General features: G+C 43.3%; 1 protein-coding gene across 2 annotated transcripts in view; it reads left to right on the forward strand.

Annotated features, from left to right (window-relative positions):
- Nucleotides 1–12,637, forward strand: part of gpc4 (glypican 4) — a 41,341-nt gene extending 28,704 nt beyond the window's left edge. The window contains exons 3-9 of one of the 2 annotated variants that reach the window (XM_042493032.2): nt 5,033–5,430; nt 5,810–5,975; nt 7,958–8,088; nt 8,178–8,324; nt 8,420–8,544; nt 9,321–9,493; nt 9,596–12,637. In XM_042493032.2, the coding sequence (XP_042348966.1) occupies nt 5,033–5,430; nt 5,810–5,975; nt 7,958–8,088; nt 8,178–8,324; nt 8,420–8,544; nt 9,321–9,493; nt 9,596–9,822 (1,367 nt within the window). In that variant the 3' untranslated portion in view covers nt 9,823–12,637. Of the gene's footprint in view, nt 1–5,032; nt 5,431–5,809; nt 5,976–7,957; nt 8,089–8,177; nt 8,325–8,419; nt 8,545–9,320; nt 9,503–9,595 lie in introns of both variants that reach the window. The other variant, XM_042493031.2, reaches the window with a different exon arrangement.
- The last annotated feature ends 922 nt before the right edge of the window (nt 12,638–13,559 follow it).

The following is a 13,559-nucleotide window of genomic DNA, read 5'->3' on the forward strand; positions in this document are numbered from 1 at the left end:
TTGATGCGTGCGTGTGCACACATGCGTGCCTGTGCACATGAGGGTCAGAGACCTTCAGATCTTATATGTCCGTGAAAAGGAGAGAGGGATAGTCAGGAACGAGGAGAGCGTGTATTGCAGCCAGATGTGAACAGGAATGTGACGTGTCGGAATGCAGTGGCTGCTCGAGCTGTCCCGCCCCTCTTCGTCTCCTCTCTTACTGCCCTTTGTCCCCATCTCCTGCCCTTCTCTCCCAAAAATCCCCTCAGACCTTCCTTTCTGTTTCCATCACACAAAATGCCTCACTGTGTATCACATTGATCACTGCATGCATTACATGTCAAGCAAAATGTATGTTATCCACTTATCGAGGTCAGCAAAAACAATGGAGCTCACGTCCATATAGTGCCTGATTTGCTTGCACGTGTGTTTGTATACATAAGAATGTCCGGTCATTTTAGCCAACATGATGCCTGAATAACCTGCAGCACCTGAGCATTTTTTTCAAGACAAATGAACAAAAGAAAAAAACTATGCTGAGATGTGTTTTGATGTCATCTATGGTTGAATTAAAGTTCATTGCTCTTTAAAAGGATATACTTCATTATTATGCTATTATGTTACATTATTTCAGGAACATAAAATGGTCCCTAGAATGAAAATAATAGTGTTTATTGCAATTATTCCATGGACAATTTACTGTGTCTTACACAAAAACCGTTGCTATGAAAGGTCTACCTATGGTGATCTCTTCAAATGTCATGTTTTGTTTGAGATATTGAACTTACTATCAAAAAAAACAAGATAATCTAAAAAAAAAGTCTTTCAGATTGAGAGACCATTGAATTTTTGCTTTAAAAATGAATTAAATGATTTTTTAATTATTAAATCATTTAGATTGTCTGTTGATAGATTTAATAGTTAAATAGCTCTACATTTTTTTTTAATATTGCCAGGTTGCCTTTAAGTCAGATTATATATCATAGTATCTCCAGATTTATGTCTATAATGATTTTAATTTAAGTAGGAAATTTTTCTTCACAGAATTTCTCTTGTAGAAGCACATATAATCTAACAAAATGAAACTTTTCCTCACTCTGCCTTCTACATGCTTTTATGCTTTTTCTTCTGAGAACAGAGTCGCACTTGTTGCATGAAGAAACAGAAAGCAGATGATTTCCTGCTTGAATAAATACATCGACATTTCTTGTAGCTGCTTTGCATTTGGTTTATTGGGGCTACAGGTGGTGCAGTTTTTATTGTCTGCAGATTTAATAATGGATGTGTTCCGGTACGACTGTGAAGCATCTGAGCAAAATGGCAAGACTATAAAGCAGTTCTGGGTCTTTGATTTTGAGGAACTTATACAGGAACAATAGTTGTGTTGACGATATCCTCCTGTTGTTTTCACATAACTGTCAAACTTGATTGTGACTAAAGTTTTGTTTTTTTTGTTATGACAAAAAAAACAAAACTTTAGTCACAGTCAAGTCCATGTTTACTCAGTTATATATCACACAGTTTGAGTCGTGTTTCTTCTTTTTAGGACATGTTTTTCATTTAAGTTTTAGCTTTTTTGTGACACACTCTTTTAGATCAGACTAATCATGCAAAAGTCATACAGAGACTGACAAAGCCTGAGCAGTTGCAGGGTCATCTGTTTGACCAAGAGGGGGCAGTCCTCGGGCTGACAGTGAAACTCATCCCCGTGCTTCATTTACCTTCCTCCCCCTGTGAGCCCCCTCCTCATCACTGTAGGTTGCTGCTGTCCCTGAACTGATAGATGTGGGATCTCTTTACAAAAGCCCGCTGTGCTCTCTTCCACCTGGGCCATTAGACCGTCTCTCTCACTGGATACGGTGACAGGCTCGGGTTGCCGTCCTATTATTTCCTGTTGTCACATCGAGACACCCTGAAGGAGGCACTTCCCGTCGGGTGAAACCGGCGCAGGAAGTGCTTATTGTATTAAAGAGGGCTGTTGGGATGATGACGTCAGCCGATTGCTCCTGAGAAGCGGGCTGCATGTGCGCATAAACACAGCTGCAACTGTACAAGAAGACAGACACAACAACATGCAGTCACAAACTCAGGAAGCGGTGTGTGTGATTAGGCAGGCTCTCATCATGCGCCTGGAGCTAGGAGTCATGGCCAATTAAGACCAGGGCCAGAAATAGTTCTCCCCTCTCTGTGTGTTTGTCCTGGCCTCAGCCTGTTTGTCCTGTTGCACTGACCCCATCCAGCAGAGTGAGCCTATGTCTGGGATTTAAGCTCTTGGATTAAGGCCCCTTGTCTCCAGACACACACACATACACACACACACACACACACACACAACAAGAGACATCCATCCGAAGCCCCGAAGTCCAACAGCAGGAGGGACAGAATCCCATCCCATAAGAAAAGGGAGAAGCGCAGGGACTAATTGGCACAAATAGGATGCAATTACTGCCTGGGCTGGGATTGGGAGGAGCAGAGTTTATAGGGACACGGGTGGGGGTGTGGGGCTGAGGGGGGAAGCTCCTCGGAGGAGGAAGTAGGAGGGAGGAGTGGGAGGAGATCGGTCAGCTCCTCTGTTCCTGTGATGGATTGGGCCCTAAGATCATCGCTCATAATTTAGGGCCTTCTCTGCAACATGTGGAAATGATGACAGGGTGAGGGGAGAGAGAACGAAAAAGACGAACACGCGCAGAGGCAGGAGTCGTCCTTCTTCCTTTACATTTTGCTACAGCTTCCACTCTCTCTCGTGTCACCTTTCACCCAGATTCTCTCAGACCATTGGCTGAGTGACAGGCGCATTTTTTAATGGAAAAATCCTGAGGGAGTGTTCAGCTCCTCGGCCCGTTGGCAGACGGCTGCGTGTCATAAACTGTTTTTAATGACAATGCAAGATGCCTGTGTAATGCAGCTCATACTTCAGACCCTCGGCTTGAGCCAAAAAGCCCCTCTGCCCCCTCTTTTTGCCACTGCTCTCTCACACACACACACGCACCCTGCACAGGCCGCTCTCTTTTTAAACAGTTAGTTTGTCCAAACTCATTACAGGGCTTATCTGTTTAGCATATAGGCATTACTGCTCTAATAAACTGTGGAAAGGAAATAGAGAAGTTTAGGGTTGTTCTCCTGCTTCGTCCCTCTTCCTCCTCCTCTTCCTCACCTCCTCTGTTTCCTTTCACTGACTTTAAACTTGTGGCTACTATGACATTCCAGGGGTGGGGGTGGACCTTTTGTTTTAATCTCTGTCAATGGAGCGTGGAACTTGGTGCCCTCTCCCCTGGCTTTGTGTGTGTATGCGTGTGTGTTGGAGGCGTGGGGCGGGGGCTGCAATGATGGCGGGGAGGTAAATGGAGGGGCTGCAGTGTTTCCGGTATCCTTGGCGACACAGTGGGGATTTGGAGTTAAAAAAGCCCTCAACTTAACCCGCCCCAAGCCGCCCTCACCCCTCCCCTGCCTCATTTTTTCTTTTTAGTGTGTCAGTCTGAAGTGGAAGTGACAGCGCTACTTGGGGTTTGTGTGTGTGTGTGTGTGTGTGTGTGTGTGTGTGTGTGTGTGTGTGTGTGTGTGTGTGTGTGTGTGTGTGTGTGTGTGTGTGTGTGTGTGTGTGTGCGTGTGTGTGTGTGTGTCCATCCTGGTGGCAGGGAGCGTTTAGTGACTCCCTCTGTGAGAGCATGGGAACTTTACATTTCAAAGCCAAGCAGAGGGCATCCAGAGAAACTGCAGCGGGACAGAAGTTTTGTGCGCACGGGGCAGCGAGGGGGAGATGGAGAGTGGATAAAAAAAAGAGATGAGTGAAAGAGGGTGAGTGTATGCTTGCATGCACGTGAGACTGAAGGTGAAGCATTTTTTGGAGACTCTGAGGAATTCTCATTTTGTTCAAATTAAGAAAGTTGGGGGGCGAGGAGGGGGTGTCCGTGGGAGAGGGGGCCTGGATTATTGGGGGTGGGGGAAAGCGGCGAGGGGGGTGATGGACATTCCTCAGGATGAAGTAGGTCATTGTTCCCTGTCTCTAGTGAAGAGAGCTCTCTGAAGGAACTGATGAAGTGAAAGCAGCAGAGGGAGGGAGATCCAGGGCTGGATGGGGGGTACAGGTCCATATACGGGAGGGGAGGGGGCAGGGGGGGTTGCATTATTCAGTAATCCTATTGAAAATGCCTCTGAAGGACAGTCCAAGACAAGCCGGGAGAAAGGAAAGCGAATGGAATGTGACAACAGAAAAATGCCATTGATGGTGGTCAGTTTGAAGGGGCTTGATGTGGAGAGACGTCTCCGCTGAATGGCAAGTCCACAGAGCCAGGAGCAGCACCGCTCCCATACTTGGCCGCTCGTTCAGCCTGACAGAGATGCTCCAGCTCCACCTTTCACCCCTCCTGCTTCCCTCCTCTCATCCCCTCGTTTCCAACCGTCCAGCCGCCTCCCCACCACACATTCCTTTTCCCTTTCATCCAAGATTTTATGCTTAAGCTGTTTCTGTTGAGATACTCAAAACGTCAGGACATGGGCACAGGTGAAGTGGAATAACCATCAATCTGATTTTCAAACAGTGGCAGCGGCAGAGTCCGACAGTAAAACTGTGGGGCGGAGGACTCCGCATTTCAACATCATTTAGATTTACTATGATCCGGCCCTGTGAATACTTTTGAAATGTTCATCTTGTCTTCACAACAGCAATCATTTAGATTCTCACAAACACTGCGGTCACTCTGGAATCTGTGTATTGCAACAATCAGATGAAAACCTCACAATGTGCTTGTGTGTTGCCTTGTGTTTTGTAATGGAATACCCACAAAGTGTGAATTCACTGTGCCCAAACAGGACAAATCATAAAATGTTATTGAGTTACAGATTGATAAAATCAGCTCTCAGTCTCTGTAGATGTCCCGGGCAACATGTTATCCATCACACAAATTCAATTTCCTCTGGAGCATCTTTAGAATAAATCCCTCCCTGTAGACGGACATGAAATGTTCACAATGTAAAATTGTTTGTTCTGGCTCTTTGGCAGCCTCAGTATTTAGTCATCGCACTAATCCCCCCTCCTCTTTCTTTTCCTCTGCAGAGTTTTTCCGTGAGCTGTTAAAAAATGCAGAGGTCTCGCTGCACAACATGTTCGTGCGAACGTACGGGATGATGTACGTGCAGAACGCAGAACTGTTCAAGAACTTCTTCGAGGCCCTGACTCGGTACTACGTGTCCGGCAGTGCTGCCGTCAACCTGGACTCCATGCTGTCGGACTTCTGGGCCGACCTCCTGGAGAGGATGTTCCGGCTGGTCAACGTGCAGTACGAGTTCAGCGATGCCTACATGGAGTGCGTCAGCCGCCACACGGAGCAGTTGCAGCCCTTCGGCGATGTGCCTCGCAAGCTCCGCATCCAGCTGACACGGGCCTTCGTTGCCGCACGAACCTTTGTGCGCGGCCTGACGCTCATGCCAGATGTGGTCAATAAAGTTTCTACGGTAAGTGAGAGGCAGTCATCTTTGCTGAAATCAAACTGAAGCAGTCGGCCTACTTCAGGACACTTGAGAGTTTTTCCACAAAGCTCCATCCATCCCCTCTGTGTCTCTGACTCCATATCTTACTTTGGGAAAAAACTGGCCGAGGTTCCATTACAGTGTCTCTGATAACATAAACCACGCTGACTGTTCTGGTATGGCGTGTTTTTCCACTGCACTGAGTGATTCATTGATGATTAGATTATCCTGCTTTGTAGAGTTGGCTCATAAAATTAATGGCCATGCTTTTTCACAGTCTAAGTATGTGTCTGTGATGGAGCTGGATGCGTGTTTTTGCCGTGGGGAAATGATAAGTCTGCTGACTGCCCCCTGCCTCCTCCAGGTCAGCGCGTCTCCCAGCTGTGTGCGAGCGGCCATGAAGATGTTGTACTGTCCCTACTGCTCGGGCCAAGTGGCCCTGAAACCCTGCCAGAATTACTGCCTCAATGTGCTGCGCGGGTGTTTGGCCAACCAGGCCGACTTGGACACCGAGTGGAACAACTTCCTTGGTAAGTGACCGTCGTGTGATGAAGGACACCTTCTGCGGCCATTATTAAACTAACGACCGAGAGTGCACCCTGCTATTACCAAAATGGCTTAAAGTGTTTGATTTGGCAACAGAGTATATTTATACAACTCCCTGCTTCTCTGTTCCTTTACAAGTTGCCACTGCAGTGCTCATATTTCAGCAGAGAATCATTCAAGTTTAATCTAACCTAATCTACTTCAGCCTTATCTAAACATGCACCCCTCTTTACCCTGGAGGGCGTGAAACCAGTGTGACATGATGGGATTGGTGGCATGATGGAAATTGGCTAATTAGATGAGACATGTTAATATTTTTTCAGTGTATTTGGTGGGTTAATTGCAGTTTAGTAGGAACAGAGAGGAACACAGTGAGCCTCATGCAGCAACATTTTCTTAAATGATGTTCTATTTTTTCTTAATTTTGTGGTAAGAGAAAATAAAAGAGAAGTCAACTCCAGATGCACCAAACATTCATGACCACCAAAATCTGCTCTGACCCAGGTGTGTTCAGTGATGAATCCCACTTAATTATAAGTCACCTAGTAGCATAATCAACAGCCTCTAAACACTATAAAATATGACGCCAAAAAAAGCTGTAGTGAGAAGAACTTCTGCAGTAGAGAAAGTGACTGTTAAATAAACTTCAACAAATTGATTTCAGAGAAATGTATTAAAATATTAGAAGTGAAAGTACATATACAAAAAGGTTTAAATAATTAGATAATCAAAATAATTAAAAGGAAAATCAGTAAGTCCTCATGTGTACAGAATATATGAGAAGCATGAACCGCAACTTGTTTTCTTGCATGAAAAATGACTTCCATCATGATAAAAAACAGCTGCCGGTCAATTTTCTAATGAATCGGCTAATTGTTCAGCCTTGTATTCTCTCACATGGTTTGTGTGCAGAAATCTTCATTTGTAGCAGTTGAGTAAAAAGTAAAGTATTCCCCTCTGAAGTGTAGTGTAGTAGAAGTATGAAGTGGCATAAAATTAAAATGATCAAGAAATGTAAAAGTTACTCAGATTTGAGCTTAAGTACAGTACTTTAGTAAGTTTATTCAGTTACATTTTAACACTGCTGAGCAGTAACTGAAATTACAGTAATTGGGATCAATAGACCAAGTATCGTGTATTTCTTTAGCCCTGACCGTTTATAATCCAGTCATTTTAACGACTCTGCAACGTCATTAAATTTGATAAAGCATTTTTTTTTTAGATGTTCCTCAAATGTAAAACACATTTTTCGTTGCGCTGGGCAACAATTTGTGGTTTGTGTTTGTTTTGCTTGGTGAGAGAGCTCCTGACTACTCGTAACATTTTCTCTTACCTAAGAGAAGAGCAAAAAGAAGGAAAAAAAGGTGAATCCCAGAAATCAGCAGGTACTAACAAAATTAGAACAAAATGGAGATGGGATGGAAATAAGACACATTTGTTTGTGTCTTTTCTGGCATGAGGCCCAGTGTTTTTACTGTAAAAATCATGTACAAACCCGTCCCTCATTCTTTAGCATCTCATATGAGAAAAGGCAGAGAGGGAGGGGTGGTGCAGCTTGTACATGTTGTGACCCACAGGATGAATGCAGCTCGTGTGTTGTGTAAACACAGACCCAGATCAGTTTCATTACATTCAGGGGGCTGTGTATGTGCCCTGTTCTCCTCTGTATGAATTACATTGATTCTGCATGACAGACTCATGTGACTAAAGATGTTTCCTGGCATCTATAACACCATTACATGCTCCTGTCCCTGGCTGCTGACGCTGCTGCTGTCTGTGGAGGCGTCTGGTTTCTGCTGCAGCTTCACGCTGCTGTAATCTGAGGGTTCACTGCCGAACAGTCTCCTGCTCTCGGACGTGTGCCTCCACCTAGTGGCAGCTTTTTTAAATAAGTTTGACTGAAGAAAATCATGAATCAATTTTTTGTACTCTTTTTAATTTCATGTTCTTACGTCCTGATTTTCAGACGCCATGCTTAGTCTGGCCGAGAGGCTTGAAGGTCCCTTTAATTTCGAGTCCGTCATGGATCCAATCGACGTGAAGATTTCAGAGGCCATCATGAACATGCAGGAGAACAGCATGCAAGTGTCACAGAAAGTTAGTATCATTTCATAGCAGTTTATTAAAGAAACACAAGAAATGAAGAGATTCAGTTCCTCTAACTTCACTTTGTTCATTTCTGACAGGTTTTCCAAGGATGTGGGCAGCCGAAACTGAGCATGGCCTTCCGTTCCAAACGCTCCATCAAAGACACCGGCTTTAACGGCCGCTTCCGCCCTTACAGTCCCGACGCTAGGCCCACTACCGCTGCTGGGACAAGTTTAGATCGATTGGTGAGGTTTAAGAAAACCTAGAGCGCAGCCAAATTACTGCTGCTTTGCTTTTAGTTCATGTGTGTGACTCGTCATTTGTGTGGTTCCTTTTGCAGACGAGTGATGTGAAGAAGAAGTTGAAACATGCAAAGAAGTTCTGGTCCACATTGCCAGAGACAGTGTGTGCCGGTGAGAGGATTGCACCTGGGGACGAGTGCTGGAATGGAACTGCAAAGAGCAGGTAAGACACACACACACACACACACACACACACACACACACACACACACACACACACACACACACACACAGACACACACACACACACACACACACACACACACACACACACACACACCAGCCCTTTTTACACAGAGATCCCGTGATAGGGCTGCAACAGAGACCATTTATTGCACCGACTGAACTTTTTTTTAACAGTATCAAACGAGGCAGGCATAACGCCACTCCAGTTTGTAATTTTAGACAGCATGCCGGCCTTCCAGAAGCAAAAGAGGCATGACAGGCATGACGTGATAATGTTAGCCTCTAATGTGGCGTAACATACACGTCGGGCAGCACTTTGTTAACAATATCAGTCATTTACTGTATCTGTTCTACGGTGGCTGATCTCGTCCTCTGCTTAGAGAGTAAGGAGCTGCAGGACCTTTTCTTCTCACCAGTTTGCAGACATTTTTGCTTGTAGTTTTTCCTCTTTGAGTTAGCTGCTAACTGCTGCTAGCTGTTTTTTGAATTTCCTGTCAGTGGGCTGCACACATAACATATATATACACATAATAGGGCATACACATATATACACATAACATGTTGTCAGAATGTCACAGTCATCCTGTCCTGCTGGCTGTCCCTCTTGCATTCCACCACGGCCTATAAAGACCGCCGTGACATTCCCGCCTTTAAGAGGCTACTCACTCTGCATACACAGAATCTACGTTTTATTGGATTTTAAGTATATAATAATCTGACACCTACACTTACATAAACTTTCACTTTACACAGGTACGAGTCAGTTGTCATTGGCAACGGACTGGCCAATCAGGTATCAAACCCTGACGTGGACGTGGACATAACAAAGCCGGACATTGTGATTCGCAGTCAGATCGCAGTTTTGAAGGAAATGACGAGTTGGCTCAAAGCTGCACACAGCGGCAACGACATCTCCGTGGATAACGGTGAGGATGGTGAGGATCATTTTAGCTTCTTCCTGATTTTCTTTATGACATGATGTCCTAGTTGTACACATCTGACCCTTGTGTGTTTTTTTTTGTCTTCAGATGAGGACGGCAGTGGAGGGGAGGAGAGCGGCAGCGGTTGTGACTCTCCGTCCTGCGTCACAGACCAGGACATTTACTTCTCCACTCCACCGAACCCTGGCAAACCCAGGGTTAATCAAGTGGTGGTGGGCACAGAAACAATGAATAAGGGGATCGCCTCACAGGGAAGCATGGCGCTGGCGCTCTGCGGGCTGGCCCTGGCCCTGCTGGCTCCTCATTTGAGATAAAACTTGGCTGGGCAGGAAGAGGAAGAGAACGACCAGGAATGACGGAGCGAAGGGGGAAACTGTCAGAGAGACTTTAAAAAAAGACTGCCTTCAGGACCTTGGACTGTCCGCCATTGGGAGGGGGGGGGGACTCTTCTTAATATTACAATAACTTCACTTTTAATTATTTGTTTGTATGTTTTTAAGGACATCAGTGTACAGCAATATGATTTACTTCCCTAGAAATCCCCCTTTTCCCCACCAGATAAACCTTTACTCCTCATGGCTCTGTTGGAGCTACACTATGGTTCTGCTTGCAGCATTACAAACATCATATAATTGTCTTGTTTTGGCAATTTAATCTCATAATACATTTTTGTGCCTTCTTCAGTGATTGCCATCTGATATCTAAATTGTAAGCGAGATGTTTGGTTGAACGTGGAGTGCCTGTGTTGGGACACATCATATTTCTGAGGATGTTCAGAGATCAGCAAATCATGTCACGTTATGAATGTTAACAATTCATAACAGCCATTTGAATGTGCACACTGTGAATGTTTTAGTCTGTGCATTTATACATTTACACTCATCAGCCGGTCAGAAATTATGAAGCTAGCCGTTGATCTCTTTGGAAGAAACAAAATCTCTCAGAAATACAGCGACAGAAGTTGCAGCACAGGTGTTTATGTTGGAACCGGGGGATGGAATCATTATTTTTGAAGAGCTTTCGGGGCATCTGCATATTGTATGTCTGCTTTGAGCATTATCACAACCTAACTTTTATTGTCCTTCATTAATTTTTTTTGTAATTTAATTTTAAAACAGTTCAATATAAGGTCATACCTCATGCATGCTCTCATTGCCAATGCAATCTAATGATGTCGAGTTGAAAGTGTCTGATAGAGTTGAGATACATGGCTGGCGTCCTGGTGAAAGGTGACTGGCGCGGAAGGAGAGGGACTCCCCTGGCATTAACCCTAAAGAAGGCAAAGCTGACAAGTCCTGAATGCCCTTTTTTTGGTATTGTAAGCTCAGTTCAGCACGGAGGATCTGACTCTATACAGTCTTACTTTGTTGGAAAAGAGAAGGTGGCGACATGTATGTTCAGAGCGTTTCACATTAGAGAAGAGGAACAAAAGACAGTGCTTTGATCAAAGGAAATCAAGAAAAGATTATTTTAATACAGGGTTTTATGTTGAGAGAGGTGTTGTAATTTTTAGCTATTTTTGGTATGAAGATATATATTAGGTACTACAGTGGATTTTACTGCTAGATTTCGGCGGTGGAGGAGGACAGTGTGCACAGATATTGGGGGGCACTTTTGGTCAGTGTGCACTGTTTTTGGTGCTTTTTTTTTTCCACCTACACCCCCCCTCCCTCCCAATCCTCTCCCCATCCCACAGTACACACTCAAGCCTCTTTAACGGCCTGTGTCAGTACATACACTCATTTGATCTACCTATCCTCACCATCACCTTCTCATCATTTCAACTTGAGGTGGAATGTTGAAGTATTGTCACAAGTGCTACCAAAATGAATGCAATGTGTGGTGCCTGATTTACTTTTTTTTTGTAACCTCGGTACATTTTTTGCAACTTCTTGAGGTAAAAAAAAAAAGAATGTAGAAGTTGATGATTTGTATCCATCATCTGCTCTGCTCCCTGTCGGGTGTTTGAGTACATTGTTACCAGCTGACAAGCACATTAGATTTTCTATATCTTCTACTTAGATAATCGGGTCTGTAAGTTGCATTAACTGGCCATCTCATCTCTAAAATGATGCTGCCTCGTGTAGCTTTTGTACAGTAACTTATGCATGTATTTTAATGTCATTGCAAACATGTTTTTAGAACTGACAGATGATCAAAAATACAGTATTCAGAGTGTTTCGATATGCAAATAATAGGTGAAAATATTTTCCCCAAAGTAATTGATTAAATTGATCAGATATGGGTCTCTGAGTATGCATTTTGTCAAAAAAACAAAAACAACTAAAAGCAGATTGGCTGCAGTTAAGACGGATGGTTATGCCTCTTGTTGGGCTTTGAAATTGACAAGTTGATTGTAAGCTTATGTTAAATTTTCTTTTTAAAGAAGTGATTTTGACAACTAGCAGACTTGGGGGAAAAAAATCAACGAGGACACCAATATCGAAAATCTGAAGGATCTGATGAAACAGCGAAGCTACATACATAAAATACTGAAGCCTTAATGCAAAATCCTGAAGCTGTGCGTCAGCTTGATTCGGCATTACCTCTGCATGTGACTGCTTCAGATCTCCTGATTTTTTTTTTTTGTTTTTGTTTTGGTGTTCCACCTACATTTCTACCAGGGCTTGTGCATGTGTTCGTGTCATGTCGAAGAGTTGTGTCGAGTGTGAAGAAAACCCAACTTTCTAAGCATTAAGAGGAAATGTTTTGGGTGATGATGGTAAATGTCTGTGCTTGCGGGCCAGGGCAGCAACATTTCTCCGGCTGCTGGATGTTGCTTATTCGATCCACAGAGCAACTTCAGTCTGGTGACGTGAAAGTTGAGTTGGACAGGTGTTGAAAGCCTTCCATCAGCCTTTGGCCCACAAGAACAGAAAGGACTCATTTTCTGAGGAGAGACTGAGTGACTGACTGAGAAGAATAAAAAAAAAAAAAAGTGTAAATAAAGAGCAGCCGGTTTAGATGTCTCTAAAAGAGGCCATAACAGTACACCAGATTTTTACTTGTCAGAGTATCTCCTAAATGTTATGGAAAAACAAGATGAGATAGATGTTAAATTGTAAGAGAAAAATGTATATTAAACAACATTTCTTAGTCTTGTTGAAATAAAGACTGCCAATATTTAAACTGTTGTGAATGTCTCATTTTAGTAAAACTCTTGAGTGACTGGTCTCGACAGTTTCGGGTAAGAGTCACAGAAGTCTGAAAAGTCGTCAACAGATGATGATTTTTGTCATAACTGGACGCTAAAAAAAGCTGATGAAATATTTTTTGATTTTCAGAATCACACCTTTAAAACAATAGCCTTGTATTTGTTAAAAGGATTTTAATTCACAAATTACACAAAAGAGCTTTTTATCAGTACTGACATGCAATGCTCCAACTCTCTTGACTGATAAACAGCACTACAGGTAAGAGGAAAATATTTGTTTTTGATTTTGGGGTAAACTGTTGCTTTAAATGACCTGAAACTATCCTAAAACACAAGTTGATTGCAACCACTCCTACTGAGCATAATGACCAAATGTTGGTCATGGCCCATCAGCCGCCAGGTATAGGAAAAATGGCTTTCTCGTTCACTATTAAGGGTCAGCAGATTAGGCAGAAAACACCTTGCCTTAGTGTTACCTATTTATATGGATATTTCAGTTTTTGTTTTATTTATGTATTTGCTGGGAACCAGAAAAATTACTTTTTAAAGCTAAACGTGTGTGTCACCCATCTCCGTGCATTTCTTACAGTTTTTACAGGGTCTGTACGGGTGCTTGAAATCCTTGAAAATGCTTGAATTTTAACATTGTGTTTTCAAGGGGTGGAAAAGTGCTTGAATTTTGAGTGAGGTGCTTGAAAGAATTTAAAACTGTAACTGTTTGACTGAATAGTGTGCTTATTAAATGGAGCAACAGCCAGGTTAGATAGCAAGCAAAGTCTGCTTACAGACAGATGACACATTTTGAAGCATAAAACTCATGTGTTCTCCTCTACTTTTTTATCCTTCTGTTACTTCAAACACAATTTTGGTTGTTTATAGCATAATACCATCTCTTTT

This window comes from Plectropomus leopardus, chromosome 8 (genome assembly GCF_026936395.1).
Source record: "Plectropomus leopardus strain MGB_pleo_1.0 chromosome 8, ASM2693639v1, whole genome shotgun sequence".
NCBI classification, from domain to species: Eukaryota; Metazoa; Chordata; class Actinopteri; order Perciformes; family Serranidae; genus Plectropomus; species Plectropomus leopardus.